Here is a 22,259-nt window from a genome sequence, read left to right as displayed (position 1 = left end):
ATATTCAGTGGTACACATTAATAAAACACTAGTTTTGGACTTTGCACTTTTAAATACTTTTGAACTCTTCGTCTTTCCGACCGTGCTGCGTTCAAGCGGTAGTGGTAGAGTGGGAAACGAACGGTAAAAAGTACACGGACCCCCGAGTATCAACTTGAGTTGAGAAGCTGGAGCAACGTGTTTTGGATTAAAATCAATTAAAAAAACAATGTCTTTATTTTAAGTCGGATCGGTCATGTCAGAGAGTTAATATTCTAACATTATAGTCTATTTTCCGCTCGTAGTTTAAATTTTAACAAGGTCACGTGAACGCATCCAGTAAACTACTTCCGATGGGTTTCGGTTGTTGTTGTCATGGCGGTTGTTCAAATTATCGTCAGTTAAACTCGAACATTTTTTAAAAAGAATTGACCTTTTGGGACATTTTAAAACAACGTTAACAACACTAAGTTAAACTTTGAAGCGTAATTAAATCAGGAAATGTCGTTTATAGTTGGCGAGGAAACGGTGGGACGTTCATTTGGATCAACTTGATGTTTGTATACCGGCTAGCTTGGGCTAATTGCTAAGTCTGACTGCTAAGTTCAGTCAGTCTGAGAGAAAGTGGTGTTTATTTTATTGAATTGTTTACTCGCTTCTTACATGTAAATATCGCGCTTTGCACAAGTCATGTCTTTCCATTGTGAATGGAGAGCGCACATCAAAGACCGGAACATATTATTTCTCTTATCAAAGACAACGGTGTGAGAAGTGACTCAAAAATACTCACAACTGCAATTTTCCGACGAAAATAGACATGTTATAGTTGTATATGTTGTAATTATCAGTAGATAGAGAAAAGTTAGTCTTTGTTTTATAGCGTAATGTGCGCAAAGGTCAAAAGTCCTACGATTTACTCAAATCAACAGAGTCAAAGGAAAGACTGGTTTGTTTTAGAACCCAAACACAATGAGGTCATCACCGGAAACTACCACTACAACAAGGTAAACAATGTTTCTATCCCTCTTCTTCTTGTTGCAAGTTTTTCCTTCCCAAAGTCAACATTTATTGTTCTCTGTCACCAATCACTGCTGTGGACGTATATGTTATAAATATTGTTAATATTAAATATTCATATTTAATACATGTATGTAAACGTTTGGATGATATAGCAATGTTTTAGTCTGTTTAGCAGAATTTATTTATCAACCAACAACATTAATAAATTTCCTAAAGCATAAATAATAATAGCCCACGCTCAATATATAGAATTGTCAAAAATGTAAACTACCTAGATTAGTGAGCCACACCGATTCATCTGTCCACCTCTACATTTGATTACTGACAACATCAGGGTATTTAGGGCTCATTTATTCAGCCTGAAAATGATCTAAAGGTCTATTCAATATCTCTTTAAGGATTTAAACCAAAAGTTATTAAGCATAAGTATCTATGCTATTAATGTCATGAGTTGTAAAAGTCACACATGATAGATTATATATAGGGCTGCAACTAATGATTATATTCATAATCGATGAAGCTGTGAGTTTTGATTTTGGTTCATAAAATGTATAAAAGTATTGATCAGTGTTTCTTGTGGAAATGATGATGTTCTCAAATGTCCTGTTTTTGTCCAGAAACCAAAATGATTCAGTTTTAATGATTTCTTTGTTTATATGGAGCAAAGAAACCAGAAAATATTCACATTTAAGAAGCTGGAAAATCACAGAAACATTTATTAAACGAGTTGATGATTAATCTACTAATAGTTACAACTCTATTGTCTTCATGACTGTTCTGCTGGTGTCCTCACTCAGCTGGTGTTCAGTGACTCCATGCCTCCGTGCGCCATCAACCGTGCCACCCGTGTCCACCCACCGGTGCCCATCATGATCGAGAAGCTGCTGCCGCTGTCGGAGGAGCGTGACAACGTGGACAGCAGGAGGAGCTCCATCAGTTTCACCGCTCTCTCTGAGGAGTCGCTGCAGGCAGCCATTTTCCTCGCCAAGAGAGATGTGAGACGAAGACACAAGGAGTCGCTGGTCAGATCACCCGCTAAACCCTCTGAAGGCGCCTCTGTGTGTGGAGCAAGTGATGCAGAGCTGCTGGAGGTAAATAACCTTCATATCCAGCGAGGTATCGCCTCATCGTTTTTTAGGTCTCTGACCCAGGTTTTTTTCTGCAGGAGCTCGCTGCCACTCCGAGCAAAGCAAAGTTAAAGACCTCCAGTCCGAAAGAGAAAACATCCCGTCCTGCAAAGCAAGCACCACAGAGGCGTCCTCTGCATCCAACGCCAAGGTTCAGACAGTCCCCTCCATGCAGAGACACAGGTCCATGTCCACTGGACAGCGACCACCAGACTCCTCTGAACCAGGAAATCTACAAACTCCAGTTTGAGCTACAACGTTATATTCAGAAAGTGGAAGAGATGACCAACAGAGGTGAGGTTATACGTTTTTACGTGTGGTTCATGTGTCATTTGTCGATTGTTGTTGTTATTCTCTGCCTATGTTTGTGAAGAGAAACATTATTTATTTGCTGCGGCTTTCATTTGAACTATCAGAACCAAGTGGTAACCAGGTCCCACAAAAATCCAAACTCCTGTTTTGAAGCCTCCAGATTTGCACAAATGTCAACGCAGCAGCATCATTGGACTTTACCAGCTGTCAATCACACTGCTGTCCACTTGTGTGTCCTACTTTATTGTCTATTTTCCCACATGACAACTGTCCCCAAAATCACAGCTGCATATAATTTCTGCCAAATAAACAAACAAACAACATGACGGGTGTTGTCTATGTCAGATAGAAAACAGAAGACATGTTTGCACCGGCGCCCTCGTGTGGCCGGTGCAGTGCAGACCCAGTGATTTACAAGACGACGATGAGTGAATAGATGAAATAGAAACATGGTGAATGCTGAAGGTGCGGTCTTGGTTTAACAGTCCGATCAATGGGAAGCTTGAATTTCCTCAAGGAGATGAACAAAGTATCTCGCTGTCTGTCTGTCTCTCAACAGTTGGGGAAACGGAGGAGCTGCTGGATCCACAAGAAGAAAAAAAGTTGGAGTTGCGACGAGAAAAGCAGACGGCTCGTTCTGCACGAATCGTCTACGTTCTCCAACAACAGGTTTTTAAATCTCAGGCATCATTTCAAACTTTCATACAAATCAGTGCAACTCAAAGTGCTTTTTAAAGTGGTTATATTTGACACGCTGTATATACACAGTATTGTTGTAGTGCACATGTGTCAAACTGGTGGCCCGGGGGCCACATGTGGCCCTCCAATAGATTACATGCGGCCTGCTCACCACTGTGCAAGGTGATGGAATAGTGACAGAATATAAGACTAAATGTATATTTTTTATAATAGTAATAAGACAGTCGGTTGTAATCATGATCACAACCGAATGTCTTATTACTATTATAAAAAATATTGCCGGCAAATACATTTAGTCTTATATTCTGTCTCTTTCACATTTATTAAATGTATTACACTCAACATGAAATTACATATATTTAAGCTGTTTTAATCACAATTATCCTCGTCATTATTTGCTAAATTTTCAATTGAATTCTCCGTTTTGTGCATCATAAATATGTTTTTATTGTGAATCATTTTATATCAAAACAAGCACTTTTACTTTTCAATTCTGTCTAATATCATAATGAATATCTTATATTGACCACCGGCTACTAAATAGTTGTTTTTCCCACTTTTTTTCCTCTATGTCGGCCCCCGCTTGACCAGACTAGATGCTCATTGGCCCCCAGGTCATTTGAGTTTGACACCCCTGTATGTAGTGTGTATAAACACGGTCATGTGGTCTTGTCATTGAAAAGGTGAAGGAGATACAAGAAGAGATGGAGAAGCTAAGAGGAAAAACATGGCACACCAAAAAGGTCAGCATTTAGCAGCCGGTCTGACTCTGCTGTTAGTTTTATAAACCTCTGTGATAACACTGTTTCACCCTGAAGTCTTTGTCTTAGTCCTCTGCAGTGAACAGACTGGCAGCCGCTCACCGCGGGACACTCCGAGTCCTTCAAGATCTCATCCACCAGCTTTCAGATCCGTCTCTCAGGAAGATGCCTCCTCACCACAAAGAGCTGAACCAGCTGATTCACCAGCTGTGTTTGTGCTCAGCGAAGGTGGACGTGGCCGAAGGTTCGGCCGTGCCCGAGACGACCGTCGACATCCTGCAGAAGCTACAGGTGAATCTGAGACCACTGTTTTTATCAAAGCAGTAATACTTACAATATCTTTACTCTTTAAATAGATAGATAGATAGATAGATAGATAGATAGATAGATAGATAGATAGATAGATAGATAACTGTATTAATCCCCAAGGAGAAATTGGGTCATCGTAGCAGCGGTACAAATGAATCAAAAATACAAATAAAATACAATACAATTATGATCCAAAAACAAAAAAAAGTAGAAATTAAGAAGTTAAATTAAAAATTAAATGAAATTAAATTAAAAACAGTGCAATACACAATGAGCCAAAACTGTACTGATGCCTAGCAGTGGAAGATTATCATGTCCACCACAAGAATACTAAGTCACTGGGTCACTGCTTCTGTATGGTTAATATTCAGAGTTTATAACTTTTGTCGCAAAATCTAACATATTTTAAAGGTTTGCATAAAGAAAATGTGCATTTATCGTTAGATTATTACCACTTGGGACTAGAGAGAGACCAATATTTGACTTGTTAAAATAATTGGCATTGGCAGATTATTATGTATTAATTTGCCAGTTATGAAATTTTTGTTCTCAGAAATGTGATAAATGTTGCAGTCTTTTGATGACCTGTTTTGTTTTCTATTTAATCAAAATCCTGTTGTAATTGCACTGCAGTGTTGATGCGGGTATGTTATGGTTATAATTAACAGACACATTCATGTCCAGTGTTTCCTCGAGGACAGACGCCTCAAACTTGGAACCCTCCCATCAGTTTCATGTTATTTCTGTGTGGTTTCTTTAGTAAAAGATACATTTTCGTTGTGAACTATATGTCGTTCCATATCAAAACAGACGATGGAATAACGTGATATGATGTTTTTAGCAATAAGAGCAGGAATGAGAAGTTTTGGCTTGTGATGAGTTTTTACTCACACGATCCACCATATGTATCTTATCTTCAACATTTCAGTTACTTTAAAGTTCAATTTTAAAGTTGAACCAGGGATTAGAAAATGAAGAATGAACATTTGTTTGGTTACTCAAAGAAGACAAAGTTTAAATGTAGGCGGCAGTTCAGAAGTGAAGTAGAGACGTCGACCTCTAATCCCGATATCCACTGTATTCGTGTTTTTTTCATGAATATTAATATTATTTTGAATGAAATCTAATTTAAGTGTCTTCTCACTCTTTGCTTTCTACTTCTTCTTCTTCATCTCAGACTCTGGGTTCTGCTCTGCGTAAACAAGAGACTCGTGAACGAGTGCAGGCTCAAACGTGCCCTCCACACAGGAAGTCTCCTCATCGCAGCGTGTCGCCCACTAGTGTCCTCAAGGGTCCCAGCGCCTCTAATGTTCGAGGACCTCGGAAGCCTGTAAATCCCAGGAGAGGTGTCCGTGGTGAGTGGATCAGTGAGCAGGTCTTTAAAAAAAAAATTATTTTATTATTTATTGGAAAGATGAACGTCTATAAAACTGGCTCATCTATGTAGCAGAAATGTGAAATAATATTTGAAGCAAGTGCAGAAAAATGTAATTTAGGCTCATGTAGATGAACGACAACAACTCCCAGCATGCACTGCGCTCGTTGCCCCGTGAGAGAGTCTCGCTGTCTCAAGCTTCGAAGCAGACAGCGCTAGTTGTGTAAACAAACAAACAAATCCCCGCAAGGAATTAAATATTTAAAAAATATAAAGGTTAAAGGAAAAAACAGATTCTGTATAACTCAGTGTAAAACTGAGGGAGGGAAGTACTCCTGCTATTCTAACAATACAAAGCCACATGCAAATCGGTGAAGTACTCCTTTAAGTCATTTGTGGACGTAGCCTGAACCGTGTGGATGCTCTTTGATGACACTTGGTCTCCTTAGTTGACGGTAAATCACTCCTCCTGTGTGGTTTGTGTGGTTTGTGGCCTCCCACTGTGTTTAAATGGCTGCTCAGGCTGAAATCTGATAAAGAACAAGTGATAAAAAAAAACAACAACACAGGAAGTGAAGTGTGTGAGTGCGGCCTTCACTCTCCTGCTGTGTTGACTCCCGCTGGCTGTGATTGGCCTGAGAGGCGTCCTCCTGTGGAAGAGCTGACACAGACACCCTCGAGGAGCGCACGTCACCATGGTAACGGGCGTCCTTTGTTGTATGTACTCCAAAGCCGGAGCCTCTTGCGCTCCAGTCAGCGGGGATTCAAGTGGCTAACAAGAGCGTCGGCTAATTAGAGGTGTTATGTTAATGTGCCGCGTTTGAACTCAACAGCGTCCTCGTGTTTAATTAGAGTGAAATGTGTTAATGCTGCTATTTTTTAATTTATTGCCAGCTATTTTGTATCTCGTGGTTTAATTTATTTATTTATTTACACAATGACTCACGTTTATGCACTGATTCACTTATCTGTTTAATTTTATCTGCCACTGTTTTAATTTTCTTTCACCTCCTGTTTTTAGTATAATTAGTATTTTCGTGTTTTTCCCTCACGGCTGTTTGTGAGCTCCATGAGCGCGTTTCCTCACTTCCTTCTCTTCCTCACTTATATTGTAATACACATTAGCAGCCGTAAGTCATGTGAGTTTATGTTTATAGCACTTATTGTTGTATTACCATGTATGAAAAGTGCTTTATAATTAAATATAATTGCTTGGTTATCAAAAGTCAATCATTAACTGTGACTATTGGTAATATATTAAAAAGACACAAGGTGGCAGCAGCAGCAGCAAGTGCTTAATCAGTGGACTTTATGTGAGTGTTTGCAGAAGTGATGAAATTGACGAGGTTTCTTGAATGCATCTTGAAGCTGCCACTCTTAACGTGAATACGCTGGACAGTCATTCCTAAACAGATTTGTATCTGTTTGTTTATCTTTGGAAAAAGAAAGAAGAAAGAAAAACTCACTCATTGAACATTTTCTGACAATTCTACAGCCATAAAATCTTAAATACATAAGTCCTGGCGACCTGAACATCATGATGGTCATAAGAGGGTTAAATGAAAGGTTCTGTGTGTTGTGTGTCAGCAGGAAGGAGAATGACCTCACAGAGAACTAAAGCCGCTCCTCAGCAGCTCATGAACAGAAGAGAAGTGCTGAGATGTGGTGTGGAGAAGCTGGTCCAGCAGAGAGGACGACCTCAGACTAACACCACGTCCAGAAGAGGACCTCACTCTGACAGAGCGAGGGACGACGTCATCGCAAAGGTCAGCTCTCACTTAAATATGTTAAAAGTTCCAGTGCGTAGAGTTTAGATTGGATCTTTGAGCAGAAAATGACGCTTTCATTCATTCATTCATTCATTGTCACTAGAGACGACTTGATTCACCTTTTCATGTTCGGTGTCACAGCCTTGACTGCTGTTCATCTGTGTGAACTGCAATGCAGAACAGAATAGAACAGAAAAAGTATTCAATGTCATCTCTCACACAATCGAAATCTTAAAAAACAAACTCGGAGAAACAAAGGAAACGGCTTTGCACTAAAAAGGATTAAAAAGCAGTGACATTTCAACTGCTCTTATTTCATTCATTCATTCATTCATTAATCCATTCAGTCATATCTGCTTGAAATGAACACTTTTTATTTCAAACAAAACCTTCTCTCTTATTAGATGTAAAAGTTTTAAACATGGTCAGTGAACATTCTTTAATGTGACCTGTGAAAATGTGATGATGAACTTTGAACTGCAGAGGGCAGCGTTACACCTCTGAGTTTGCAGCCAGAAACAAAACAAGAGGGAAAAAGTGATGAGCTTGAATTTGACCTTGTCAAAGACACACAAACCATGAAACTAAATCTAGAGGTTGAGAGATTATTATAGATATAGAGATTATGTGATAATTGGTAATTTTAAATAATTGGCATTGGCAAATTATTACTAGTTAATCAACCTATTATGCAGTTTTGTTCTGAGAAACTTGATAAATGTTGCTCACTCATTAAAACTTTACTTTTGTCATCCAAAATGACCTGTTTCATGTATTTAATATCTAGTTTATACATGTACTGTATACAATGTCACTGCAGTGCAGACATCACATGAAGAGTGGAGACACAGAACATTCGTGTTGTTCCTGAAGTGAAGTATTTTTTATATTATTTATTACCACTGAGCAGTTATATTTTTATCAGATGGAGGAAAGAGTGAAAATCAGCATCAACTGTCGGCCAAAGACGCTGATTTAAGGTTTAAACTACATTTGTGTCAGAGGTGAAAGACCACTGAACATGTATTGTGTGTCATCACAGCGCAGCGGTCAGGCCGGAGGTGCAGGTTTCCAGCAGCCGACCGTGTCGTCTCAGCTCCGAGTGAACGAACCTCCACAGAAAGAGAACCCGGTGCCGTGGATCCCGACGTCTCCTCACTCTCCACCTGCACAGAGGTGAGTCGTCTCTCTGTCTCTGCACGACACATTTTTACTGTTTACTCGTCGTAATTATCATGTCATTCTATAAATCGCTCAGGTAAATTGTCGAGATAAAACATGTTTCTAAATCAGTCAATAAATCATGATAAATATCATGATAACATTCAGACTGATTTCTGGTGAAGAAACAGCTTGTATGGTTGACTCTGTTTTGTCAGGAGGTCTCCACAGAGACACAGACCAGAGCCTCGGTGTCTCTTCTCTCCAGTGAAGCCCTCAGAGAACACGGCGAAGCCCAAAGAGCCACTGCTGAGCTCAGAGAAGGAGAAACAAGCCCAGAATGAAGCAGTCAGGTATAACCACGCCTCACACACACAGGCTTTTATCTGCTTTTAGTCTCCTCTGCTTCTATATCGAACACGAGCAGTGCTGTTGTCCTGGAAATGCCTCTCGTTCACTCAAATAAATTGCTCACAACTGGTCAGAGCTCACTGTCGTGTGATTCTGAAAAAAGAACTACATTCTTTCTCTGTTTTTTCCCCAAATATGAGATTTTTGCAAATGAACAAAACTCTAAAAAGGAAAATAAATGACCATTGTAATCACTGCTAACCTCTGTGTTAGACCCCACTCACTGTGAGAGCTACAGGCCATATTCTGATTAACACTAATTCTAACGTAAAAAATGAAACTATGTGCCGGCTCGAGAGAAGTAATTTCTCTTTCATGAGTGATTAATGTTTTCTGTTTTCACTGATTATCTCGGCACCTCGTTAAGTATTCCACACACATCTGTGTTTAATCAAATCTTAATGACGACAATTGTTCTTTCCACTTAATCAGCGGCAGACAGCTTGACTTTAGAGATGAGGATTTCGTTTCATCATTTGTGTGAAATCTTTTAACCCGGCTTATGTTTTGTTTTTTTTGTTTGATGATCACTGGCTCGGTGCAGGAACGCCTGGCTGGACAAGATGACGATGCAGAGACTGAAGGATCTCAACCAGCTGAGTAAAGAAGAGGCAGAACGCATCCACAGATTAAGGTACCGTTATCAAAGAATATTTCAAACTAATCCCCACAAAACTGACAAATTCAGGACGGACCGGGAGATTTAAGACCTGAACTTGCGTGATTCTATCACACAGGTTAAATATTTGTGTGTGTAAACCGGTGTTCCATACATCCACCTGCAAAACTGAACATTACCAAACAGACATCAAAGAGACTGCTTGCAAAATAATGAGCTGTTCTGAACATTACCAAACAGACATCAAAGAGACTGCTTGCAAAATAATGAGCTGTTCTGAACATTACCAAATAGACATCAAAGAGACTGCTTGCAAAATAATGAGCTGTTCTGAACATTACCAAACAGACATCAAAGAGACTGCCTGCAAAATAATGAGCTGTTCTGAACATTACCAAACAGACATCAAAGAGACTGCCTGCAAAATAATGAGCTGTTCTGAACATTACCAAACAGACATCAAAGAGACTGCCTGCAAAATAATGAGCTGTTCTTTAAATCCTGCATCAGGTTGACTGCCAAATAATGAGCTGTTCTCTATATCCACCAACAGACTGACTGCCATACAATCGGTTTTTCTATACATTCACAGACTGCTACATTATGAGCTATTCTATACACCCACCAAGATACTGCCTGCAAAATAATGAACTGTTATTTAAATCCACCAACAGACTGCCAAATAATGAGCTGTTATCTATGGCCACCAACAGACTGACTGCCAAATAGTGAAGTAGTTTTTTTAACACATAAACCATAACAAACTGGTTGTGAAAATGCAGCATTTGTTTAGGGACCCCAAAAAAGTCTGTGGGATCCATATGTGGGTCCCGACCCAGGGTTTGAGAATCACCATTTAAAGAAAACGGCCTCTTAGCCTTTTTCTTTGGTCTTCAGTTGCAAACATGTGACTATGTTTTTTGAGTCACATTTGGCCTGAAAATGATGAGATGTTGTGATTATTAATCATCAAACTCAGCAGCAAAAAAAAACCATTATAGATTAAGCTACATTTAAATCCACGCGTGTCACTCAGAGTGCAGGCTTTTCAGTGCATTTCTTAATAACACTGAGTGTAAAAATGTCATTTGTTTTGTGATTTAAATTGGACGTGTCAGACTCAGACTGTCTCCTGAGACAGTGTGTGATGTGGGTGTGTTTTGATTCGACAGGTCTGAAGCGATTTCGCCAACTCAGTGGGCTGAGAGAGCCGAGCAGGAGGCCAGAGACAGGATTCAGCCTCTTCTGGACCAAGCTCAGGTGAATACAAATCACCCAAAGACTGAAAACCAAGCGTGACACACATGCTGCCAGAGTTTCTTTTGGAGGAAGTGGGAGTGAAGGACGATTGCTTTGGTTGAATGAATTTGTTTTTGTCTGTAAACGTCAGCAGATTGGCCAGAACAGGATCAGCTCCTCACTGAGACATCGTCACACGGTCAGACAATTTTCATAACATTAAAGGCCCAGCGTGGAACATTCAGACGGGTTCATGGGCAGACATACAGTATGTAGTCACTTTAATGTTGTCGTCACACAGACCGCAGAGCAGCTCAGTGAGGACCAGAGTGAGGACAGGGCTCAGGCCGCGTGGGCAGCAGACACACGCCTGCAAGCTCCTCCCACCCTGGAGACCATGCTGCTTCGTATGGAGCAGATCCAGGTGAGAGCTGCCGCACACACACACCAACACCGCACACTAACTAAAGGTCACTGTGGAGCCGCAAAGGTCATCAGAGATGGCTTTGGTATTTATAGAGAGCTGTTATGACAGCAGCGAGTTTGGTGTTGCTTCCTGATGTTGTTCAATATTGACAGGTGGGAAATGTGTTTATAAAAGCTGTGTGTGTGTGTGTGTGTGTGTGTGTGCAGAGGGATCAGGAGGAAGTGAGGAGACGTTTTGCTTCCATCACGTACTCAGACCCTCTTTACTGGGACCAACCAGGAGGAGGAGCAGCAGGTAAAACTACTAAACTAAACCAGATCACTCAGAGAGCACAGACCTGCATCAAGACTTAACCCTCTTACGAGCATAGAGATATTTAGGCCGTGTGGATTTATTTAAGATTTTATGGCTGTAGAATTGTCAAAAAAAAATCTTCAATGAGGGAGTTCTTCTTTCCATATCTGGCCGTTATTCAAGCGTTTAGGAATCACAGGCCAGTGAATCTCCTCTGTGATTGAACGCTCCTTCTGCTAATCTCAGCTGAGATAGGGCGAAGGGCAGAGTTTTGAATTTTCTAGATATCACAGACAGTCCAGGAGTTACGGTAATGAGAAGTATGGCGACGACACAGCGGTCACAGAAGCGTTAAATAATTTATTACACACCAGAACCTGAAATTAGGGACACACCGACACAGTATCAGGTCTGATACTGCCCTCGTGTACTTGTATCGTTCGTACAGGTGCTTGAAATCCTTGCAAAGGGCTTGAATTTTGAATAAAGTGCTAAAGATTTTCTTTCATACAAAAAGCTTATTGGCTTAGTGACTATAATAAAACATGACTTTGATTGTTTTCAAAATTCCATGTCTTTGAATATCAAATAGAAAGAGTGAAATAGTTTACCACAGCAAGGTGTAGGTGTAAAACATTAAACCTTAAAGGTGCTTGAATTTGACCCTGGAAAAGGTGTCTGAAGCTTTGTTCTGCAGCAGACATTTAGACATTCATCTCCTGTAGATGGAGACATTGTCACAGCTGATAAGACCAGGTGAACACTTGTCATTCTGAACGTGTGCTCGTCTCTCTTTATTCCATCTGTCTGTCCATCTGTCCCCTCTGTCCTCCACACACACACACACTCACTGCTCTTCTCAGGAGACCAGCGTCGAGCTGTGAGCTCCACTCCAGCGTCGCCTCAGCCCATCAGACTGACCAGGCCTGTGCTGAAGCAAAGCTCTGCTGCTGAGATTGTCCTGGAGAAGCCAGTGGAGACTGGGTGGGTCACTTTTACTCCTTTAACTCTCACATCATTCCTCTGAAGACTCGGCCTTCACCTCCTCACACTGAAGTCCTGATTTACGCACCATTCTTTCCTCTCCTGTCAAACACCTGTAGAATTTTCTAATTCCAATCCGTTCGTGAGCGTAACAAAGTAAAAGCACCTCAATCGTTAAATCGTCACATTCTGTCTTTAGTGGCTTTACTTGAACTGTGTATGAAATTGAAACACTGCTAATCTTGAATCCTCGGCTCTGCACGGCTTTAGTTATTTCTTTGTCTGAGTCACAGAAACGTCTGGGTGACGTTCATGTCAGACGTGTTACTGTGAGCAGACTCGTGTTAAACAGCGTTTACGGAGGATCTGAGTTTTATTGACGAGCGTCGCTCCCTCGCCGACACGGCCGACACAGTGGATTTAAAAGATGACGACGCAGCCTCCAACGTTTGACTTCCTCCTCCTCCTCCTCCACGCGTCGCTCTCCGCTGACACTGACACTGTATTGTTTGGCTTCCGTTTCGTTTCAGTGGCCCCCCCCTAACGTTGTGTGACAGCGAGTGCTGCGTTCATGAATGTGGGGAAAAAAAGATGTCGTGTAAAAACACACCGTGCAGAATCCATACACACACATTTAATGTACCGAAAAAAAGTGGTTTACGCCCCAAACTGAGCTGTGGCTTGTGTATCGAAGGGTTCGTTTTTTCCCGGTTTGGGTTTTGCTCCCCGACCCAGTACTGTCCCTGATGGAAAAGCTAAACAAGTGGAGCTGAGTCGCGCGAGAACAGTGTGACGGTTGTGTAATGTCTGCCTGTGGTTTTTCAGTGGAACTGAGATCAAAAACAGCGGAATCCACAGGAGGTCATTTACTCATGACCATAACAACCACAGATCCAGCCGCGGTTAGAATATTCTCCCCGTCGATTGCACACTTTCTGTTTTCTGAAATCGCTCTTCAGGCATATTCCGTCCGACACCACTCACTCGGTGGTTACTGTTCCCAGGGCAGAGTCTATTTCTGACTCTGGCGTCAGAACCGCCACAGAGAAGAAAGTCTTGTGCTGCCCAGAAGCTTTGGCTGCAGCTGCTTTACGGCTTCAAGTAATGAGCGTCGCGGAAGGAGGAGAAATCAGAGCGGAAGGACTGGAGAGACATGACAGCAGGACGCTGCTCCTGACAGACTCACGCTGTCTCCATTAGCAAATTAAAATCACTCGCCTCAGGTCCACTTATTTCTTTCCCAGTGGTGTCCAAACGTGCGTCGTCTTAATATTGGCAGTCATTTGCTTCTCTGACACTTCCGGAATCAAAGGAAGATGAAACTATACAAGTTTCTCCTCTTTACACGTTATATATGTTAGGAAATAGTGACTGAAAACGTGAGAAAGAAAAAGGAGAAACAGTAAGAAAACGGTTTCTCTCCCGTTCAGGATCTTTTATTTGTGTCTAAAAATATGACTCGGTGGAGTCATAGTAATCATAACTCCTCGAACGCTGTAACCACATAAAAATCCTCAGTTACAGTTCACCTGCTCCTTCACGCCTCTCTTTGGTCTGTGACCTCGCTGAGACTGCCATTCTCCTGAAAATGATGTAAAAACACACTGTATTTAAACAAATTCATCCTAAAGATGAAGAAATACAGTTGAGAAATAAGAGCAGAGTCCTGCTGTGAGGCTGCAGTACCACTGACAGACACAGAGGGAGACAGAGAGCAGGACTGTAGCCAATTTTACATGATTTGAAACCAATTTTTTAAAACGTTTATCAACTTTTTTTTAAATCATTTAAATCATTTAATCCCAATGACTTGCTTCTCAAAAGAGTCTTTTATTTATGTAGTATTAGTCGTAGCAGCACATGTAGAGCACCTTTCAAAATAAAGTTACATCGTGATGTGCAAGAAACACTGAGAGGGAAACAAGCAAGAAGAGTTGCAACTCATCTGTATTCATTAACGGTGCCTTCCATTTACAGTTTAAGCAGCAGTTTCATGTCCAAAAAAAGGAAAAAACATGGACACAAACGTATGAAATGTGAATCTTTCTTTGCTCCATAAACAAATAAATCATTTTGTGTTTGTGGACAAAAACAAGACATTTGAGAATGTCATCATTTCCAGAGTTTGACAAACACTGATCAATATTTTCCGTCATTTTACAAACCAAACAAGTGAATCAATGAATTGATAAATAATTGGCAGATGAATCGAAGATGAAAGTACTCGTGAGTTACAGCCCTACAGTCGATAACAACAATATTTGCTCACACAAACAGCGTAGCAACATGAACAGGGATACAAATGTAACAGATTTACTGTGAAACAAATGAGACAGAAATGCAACTAGAGTATTTTTACTGTTCCGACATTCCAGTTTAAGCTTTCAACTAATACTGGAGCGCAGCATAACTATTAATGTAGAACACACGGTTATACAGTATGTGTGTGTGGAACTGTTGAATAATCTGTTTGAGAGGAAGTCTGCGTCTGAGCAAATGTGAAGAACACGTGAAGAAGTGGTCGATGTTTGTCAGAGACTTGGAGCCACAGTCCCAGTAATGACTGTTAGTTTGTGTGTTTGTTGATGAAGTGAGCAGCAGGGACAGTGAGAGAGTGGGAGGCTTCACTGTCTGTCTGACTGTCTGACTCACACACGCTCTCTGTTTCCCACCACATGCTATAAAAAGACAGATTGTTAAAAAAGATTGTCAAAGCACCAACTTTGTTTCTATTCATGACACGGTTACATATTTAAAAATTTACTGTACACACACTGTCATTATATAATGTTGATGTAATTAATTAAAGATGACCAAAATTTAACAATAGATTTTTGTGGATTTAGATTTGGAAACAGTTTGGATATTATACTTTCTCCTCTTCACAAAATATACTGTTTAAATGACTGTGGAACTAACAATTATTTTCATAACTTACGAATCTAGGGCTGATATTATTATAATTAGATCAATATTAGATCAATGTGGTGACAAGAGACAGGAAATTAATGTTCTTAGATTTTGGATATCATCATGATAAAGTATCTGTGATGATGGCTCATTATTTGGCAGTCACCCTGTAGGTGCATATGTAGAATAGCTCATTATTCGGCAGTATGTCTGTCCATGGGTAAAGAGATTAGCCCATTATTTGGCAGGCAGTCTGCTGGTGGATATGTAGAATAGCTCATTATTTGGCAGTATGTCTGTCCATTGATAAGGAGAGCAGCTCATTATTTGTCAGTCAGTTTGCTGGTGGATATATAGAATAGCGCATTATTTGGCAGTCAATCGGTTGGTGGATATAGAGAACGGCTCATTATTTTGCAGTGTAAAACACACCAGTCTTTAGAGGAGATGCAACATAACTGAGAATTATGTAACAGCTGATCAAAGTGGCATCAGTGTCTCTGTTGGGGAGGTAAAAGGAGCTCATGATGTAGTTTGTGTTTGCGTTGCTGTGTTAATCCTCGGTGCAGGGGGATGTGGAAGACGAAGAAGAGCTCATCGTGTGTGTTGTTTCTGTGCTGATTAGTTGTTTACGACCTACATTTTCCAGCCCACAGAGACACATCAGTCTGTGTCATCAAGAGAGCACACACACACCTATACATGAAACACACTCGATGAAAACAGTGCGACAGTGCAACAAATTACAGAGGCAGATATTTGTCCTATAAATAAAGTGGCTCTCGCTTTATTGCCTGCAGCTGTTCAGGCTGTTGTTTTCTCTGTCTGCACTTCCTTTTGTACGGTGACTTAAAAAAACAACAAAAAAAAAACAGGACAACAAGGGTATTTGCTGTTGTTGTAAATTATTATCGTGGTCTGTCCTGTTTCCAAAACATCCTCTGTCATTATTTACCTTGTCAGTCTCTGTGTCTGAGCTTGTGTCAAACCAGCTCCGACACAAAAGAGCGACAGATTTCAATCTGTGGACAAACTCAGCTGAGCAGCAGATATGATTTATGTTTCCATGGTGAGGAGGCCAAACACAGAGCCCCTGCACTGACAAACCCACCTCAGCTCCATCAAGCAAATCAATGTTGAAAAAAAGTTAATACAGATGAAAGCCCACTCAAAGCCACTTCTCCACAATCTCCCCGGTGTACTGTGACACTCAGGACAAATTTTAAAACAAGCTGAGACCTGAGATGCTCAGGCAAATCCACACTGCTTAGGTTTCCTTCTTCTTCTGTGGGCTTCTCCCTTCTCCCTTTAGGGGGCTCCACAGCGGTTCATCTGCCTCCATCATGTCCTCTTCTGTTACACCCAGTGTCCTCATGTCCTCCTTCATGACATCCATGAACTCTCTCTGTGGTTTCCTCCTGCCCAGCCCCTCCAACTTAAATATCTCATTATTTGGCAGGCAATCCGTTGGCGGATATAGAGAACAATTTATTATTTGGCTGTCAGTTTGCTAAATAGTGAGCTGTTTTAAAGATTCACAGTCAGTGAGATATAGTCACAGTGGTGGATATAGGGAACAGTTCAGTATATCAGTTAGTCTGGTGGTGGATGTCTGTAGCTAATAGCTCATTGTTTAGCAGATAGTCTCTTAGTGGGTGTAAAGAATAGCTCTTTATTTGGCGGCTAGTCTGTTGGTGGATGTCTCTAATAGCCCATTATTTGGCAGTCAATTGGTATTGTTATTCATTAAATAGCTCATTATTCAGCAGTAAATCTGTTTGGTTATGTTTATTTTTTGCAGGACTGTGGACGTCTAGAACAGCTCACTATTTGGCAGTCAGTTTGTTTGTGAATGTTTAAAACGGCTCACTATGTGGCAGTCACCTCTCACCCAAGAGGCTTCTTCCCTTCATGTTACAGAATGAACCATAGATTTTTCTTATTGTGATAGAAATGCCACGCTGTGCATTTAAACATCAGTATAAAAGGGTTCCATGTGAACACAACACGAGTTGTTTCTTGTGTTAAAGTGTTTGATGAAGGATTTTGTGGCAGTTTTATCACATATTCTTTCTTCACAGACAAAAATGCAAGATTATTGTTGCCCTCTGAGAACATCCTTTGTGGTGAAATGTCAGAAATGAAAGGTTTGTGCTGAGAAAAGATGGCCTCTGTGCGTTTGTGCAGGTGTTATTCTAAATATAAATACGTGATTGCCACAATGCTTTGTTGTTGCCTCTGCGGCATTTGCCCCGCGCTGCCCATCAGAGAGCCAATCGACCCACTTTGAAGTGGCGGCAGAGAGGACTGTGCTGGTACGTCGATATTTATGGAAACCCCACGGTTTCGCTGCTGCCACAGTCCAAACACAGACGAGTTCAGCCGAGGCCGGGGAGCACAATAAGAGAGGCTCTTTAGGAAGTGGTGCGACACTAAATATAGCACCGACGGCGCGACTACATGAGCCAGACTGATTTCTCTGAGCCAGAGAGGATTGTAAATCCTGACCACGGCAGTGCCCAGCTGAGCCCCGAATCAATCTGAGCAAAGGGCCGACAGGTCTCGGAGCAGTGCTCCGAGACCTCTTCTTCTAAATTCATATTTCAATAGCCGGCACAGCGCTGCACTCTTTTCAAGCTCCTTAATCAATAAACAGCTTTCTTTTCCTCTTGTCCACAGCTGCAGCCTTCAGTGGCACTTTAGCCTCTTCACACTGTGCTGCTCAACTCACCTGAACAATCCAACCTTCATTTCAAATTACAAACAAAGCAATTAGCAAAGAGCAAAGGCTGCAGTCTATTAGTTCTATCTATCTATCTATCTATCTATCTATCTATGCTCACAAATTAGTGTCTATCTATGCAAACTAGCATCTATCTATCTTTCCATCTATTTATCTACGCTAGCTAGCAAACTAGCATCTATCTATGCTTCACAGATTAGCATCTAACTCAATCTATCTATACTTCAAAGATTAGCATCTAACTCAATCTATCTATGATTCACAGATTAGCATCTAACTCAATCTATTTTTGCTTCACAGATTAGCATCTAACTCAATCTATCTATGCTTCACAGATTAGCTTCACAGATTAGCATCTAACTCAATCTATCCATGCTTCACAGATTAGCATCTAACTCAATCTATCTATGCTTCACAGATTAGCATCTAACTCAATCTATCTATGCTTCACAGATTAGCATCTAACTGTCTAATTATCTGTGTTAGATGTTAAGTTGTTTTTAAATGTCTTGGTTAATATTGTGATGTCGTGTCTTAATCCTCATCATTGTTAATGAACGAAACAGAATCCTGACTTTTATTTAAATTGTCGTGTATAGTACACAGTGTTTGAGATTTGAGGTGTTTGTGTTTGTGTTGAAACAGTTTTGTGTGTGAGGACAGTCAGACTGAAGCTGGTGACGAGCAGCTTCATCATCTTCATCATCAGAGGAACACTGCAGTGTTTCCAGGTCCAGTGCAGAGAAACAGACAGACCGTTTTATCAGTGCCAGGCGGCATGCTGGGAAATATCCTGAAATACAGACGCGAGTATGACGACTACCTGCACGTCGTCGCTCACGAGGACGTTGGCAGCTTCAACCCCTGGACCACAGCGAACAGGTAAAAACACCCAGTGTCCACACTTTAATAAACCACTGAGTTTGTCCTTTATATTATCAGTCAGAAGGTCAGCTTCTTGAATGTGAATATTTTTCTACTTTCTGTCATTTTTCAGCTCTTAATGTGAATATTTTCTACTTTCTGTCATTTTTCAGTTTCTTAAATGTAAATATTTCTACTTTCTGTCAGCTTCTTGAAATGTGAATATTTTCTACTTTCTGACATTTTCAGCTTCTTGAATGTGAATATTTTCTACTTTCTGTCATTTTTCAGCTTCTTAAATGTGAATATTTTCTACTTTCTGTCATTTTCAGCTTCTTGAATGTGAATATTTTCTACTTTCTGTCATTTTCAGTTTTTTAAATGTGAATATTTTCTACTTTCTGTCATTTTTCAGCTTTTTAAATGTGAATATTTTCTACTTTCTGTCATTTTTCAGTTTCTTAGATGTGAATATTTTCTACTTTCTGTCATTTTTCAGTTTCTTAGATGTGAATATTTTCTACTTTCTGTCATTTTTCAGCTTCTTAAATGTGAATATTTTCTACTTTCTGTCATTTTTCAGCTTCTTAAATGTGAATATTTTCTGGTTTCTTTGCTCCATAAAAACTAAGAAATGACTCAAACTGAATCATTTTGTGTTTGTGGACAAACACAGTTGAATGTTGTGTCGTTGTGATTGTTTTGTCACTGTGATTAAACCCCGGTACGATGTTTTCCTGCTCTCATGTCGTCACAGTCTGGCTGAGGATTTCCTCTCTGAGGCTCTGGACGACGTCGCAGCAGAGTTCCAGGACGTGGTGGAGGATTACGCCGAGGCCGTCTTCACCTCCGAGTTCCTCCAGCCGACGCAGTCTCGTTCTCCTCATCCTGCTGCTGCAGCTGCTGTGTTCAGCCACTAGGGGACAAACTTTATTACAGTTTTATTTATTATTTTATTTATTTGTTCGTAGCGAGCGCTGTGATTTATTTCAGTATTATCTTTCAGTTTTTTTCTTTGATCACAGGAGCGTCCGTCTGTAAATCACGTCGTTCATCTTGATTTACACACAGAAAACTCCAGGGAAGAACATGCAGAAGATCAGGTGCATTTAAAAGCACGACAACAGAATAAAAGGTTTAATATTCACAGAATGAGCCCATGTCAAACAACAGTGACAACAACTGCTCGTGAGTTTGTTGTAAAGTTTGTTTAATTTCACGTTACTTTAGTTCAAGGGCCTTGTTTTCCAGACAGATTTATGAAAAGGTTTTTTTTACTGGTCAGGTGACTTCTGCTGCGGTCACACGGCTCAGAAGCAGCGACAAACAAATAAAGTCAACACTCAGACGTGAGCACACGTGGATTTCATGTTCGTCAGACGCTGAGAATATTTCAAATATCGTGTTGTGTTTATTTTTGTGCATCGGTTGCTCGAGTTGAACATTTTTAATTCTCCCACTGATGTCACATGACGGGATCTCAGTGTCCGGTCACGATGATTTTATCTACAGGAATAACATCAGTGTACGACGTTCTCCACGTGTAACATGCGGTTTCACGGTTTGACCGCAGTGTGAAGAACAAGAGGAAAGAAAAGACGATCGCGACTCATCGCGAAGTATCAACGCAGAATCGCTTTAAGACAAAAGTCGTTTGCACACATGAAAATGACGTGAAAATAAAACAAAAAAGTGCGGAGAATTCTGCTGTAAATTATGATTATGATTATTATTAGTATTTTCTCCAACAAACAGAAGAGTTTTTAGTTTTTTTTTTACAACAGTTCAGTGAACAGACGTTAACAGACGTGACCACGTGATCGTCGTCTGGATGAGAAATGATTTATCACTGAACGAGTCGCTTCATGTGACATGATGTTTAAAATCAACTCAAACCTGACTGTAAATCATTTTTACAGTTTGTTTTTTAATGTTGTGTGTAAATGAAGCATCAGTCACACAGTGTGTGTGTGTGTGTGTGTTATTGAGATTCCTGTGGGAATATTGTTGTAGTTTTAGATAAAAACCATCACCACGTCATCACAGAGGATTATCAGATTACTGCTCTGCCTCCAGCTCGCTGTAAATCTCTGAGGATTATTTACACTTTGTGTTTTCATGCTGGAATATGGAATTAAATGAATTTCATACGCTCGCTCTCTCTCTCTCCCTCTCTCTCTGTCTGTCTCTCTCTCCCTCCTTCTCTCTCTGTCTGTCTGTCTCTCTCTCTCTGTGAGCAGTGATGGAAATCCTTCAGGCTCAGATCACGACTTTAATCGATTGTGTTTTTATTGATGTAAATAAAAGTGTGTGAACACAGAAACTCTTGTAATGTAGTTTATTATCATGTGATCAGAAAGAATCAAGCACATTCATTCATTCATTCATTCACCTTCCCACTTCAGGTTCATAAAAGGTAATAATCGGAGTCTCTTTTATAAACTGAATCATGAGTGACCTGCAGCTGCTGCACAGCCACAGTTTTCTCAGCGGCGCCCTCTATTGACAAATCTCATTAATCCCACTTCAGTTTCCCGTGACAGTCCTGGATTGACTCGACTCCATCAGTGATCAGTGAACCTGGTGTTTTTTTTTTTTACTTCCTGCTCCCACGACTTTCAGCTGATGCTAAACTGTGACATCATCAGTCTGCCGGCCTCTGATTGGTCAGAGAGGGTCATCACTGAAGAGTCAAGTCAAGTATTAAAAGTTGATCAATCAATTTTGGGAAAATGAAGGTAAAAAACATAAACTTAAAAAGTATTAAAAGCCACAGTGATATAATGACTTTGTCCACTTTGAGGAGGAGGAGCTATGAAGTCATGGAAAACAAACTAAATTGTGTGGAGTTGAGTCGAGCCGGGACTGTGTCGTGGAAAAGTGCTCTCACACACGAGGCCCCGTCAAGACATCAGGGGTGGATGGACATCCCATAATAACCAGTGATATTTGAAGGGCCCGTGTTAAAATCACTGATCTCACCCACGTCACCCTGAGATATAAAATCGCTGTTTGTCTTTGTTTATGTTTGTTTTTGTTTTTGAGTTTGAGAGAAAAAAACTTCCCTGCAAAGTTAAAGTTAAATCTGCGTCAAAGAAGGAGAAGAAGAAGAAAGTCTTGTTTAGAAGAAATCATCCTATTTTTCAGCTGAATGAAGTTTCATTTCCTCTCTCACGAGTCACTGAATCATTTTCTCAGACAAACACAAACACACACCTGAGGTCCTTCTGTGAGTTTTCTTTTATTTCCACTCTGC

General features: G+C 40.5%; 1 protein-coding gene across 4 annotated transcripts; it reads left to right on the top strand.

The window, feature by feature from the left end:
* The first annotated feature begins 333 nt into the window (after positions 1–333).
* On the top strand, positions 334–20,667 carry kiaa0753 (KIAA0753 ortholog). 4 transcript variants are annotated; one of them, XM_044032725.1, is made up of 18 exons: positions 334–978; positions 1,795–2,090; positions 2,165–2,420; positions 2,998–3,107; positions 3,821–3,880; positions 3,968–4,189; positions 5,385–5,562; positions 7,170–7,348; positions 8,394–8,527; positions 8,731–8,865; positions 9,468–9,557; positions 10,715–10,802; positions 10,933–10,980; positions 11,083–11,205; positions 11,415–11,502; positions 12,366–12,486; positions 18,785–19,021; positions 19,761–20,667. In XM_044032725.1, the coding sequence occupies exons 1-18, from the start codon at positions 864–866 to the stop codon at positions 19,921–19,923; spliced, it is 2,643 nt and encodes an 880-aa protein (XP_043888660.1). In that variant the 5' UTR covers positions 334–863; the 3' UTR covers positions 19,924–20,667. The 4 variants fall into 4 exon arrangements, with proteins under 4 accessions (XP_043888660.1, XP_043888658.1, XP_043888659.1 ...); XM_044032723.1 differs by having other exon boundaries at positions 334–983; positions 1,797–2,090; positions 7,173–7,348; XM_044032724.1 differs by having other exon boundaries at positions 334–983; positions 1,797–2,090; positions 10,936–10,980.
* Positions 20,668–22,259: the final 1,592 nt, after the last annotated feature.

This window comes from Solea senegalensis, linkage group LG8 (genome assembly GCF_019176455.1).
Source record: "Solea senegalensis isolate Sse05_10M linkage group LG8, IFAPA_SoseM_1, whole genome shotgun sequence".
NCBI lineage: Eukaryota > Metazoa > Chordata > Actinopteri > Pleuronectiformes > Soleidae > Solea > Solea senegalensis.
Note: the sequence above shows the minus strand (reverse complement) of the source record. Positions and strands in the feature narration are given on the sequence as shown.

Bases quoted from the DNA above. Each gene is read 5' to 3' on its own strand.
- kiaa0753 (XM_044032722.1), top strand. From the start codon at position 864: ATGTGCGCAAAGGTCAAAAGTCCTACGATTTACTCAAATCAACAGAGT. The intron at 3,108-3,820 runs GTTTTTAAATCT...GTCATTGAAAAG, and splicing joins TCTACGTTCTCCAACAACAG to GTGAAGGAGATACAAGAAGA. The intron at 19,022-19,760 runs GTAAAAACACCC...ATGTCGTCACAG, and splicing joins CCCTGGACCACAGCGAACAG to TCTGGCTGAGGATTTCCTCT.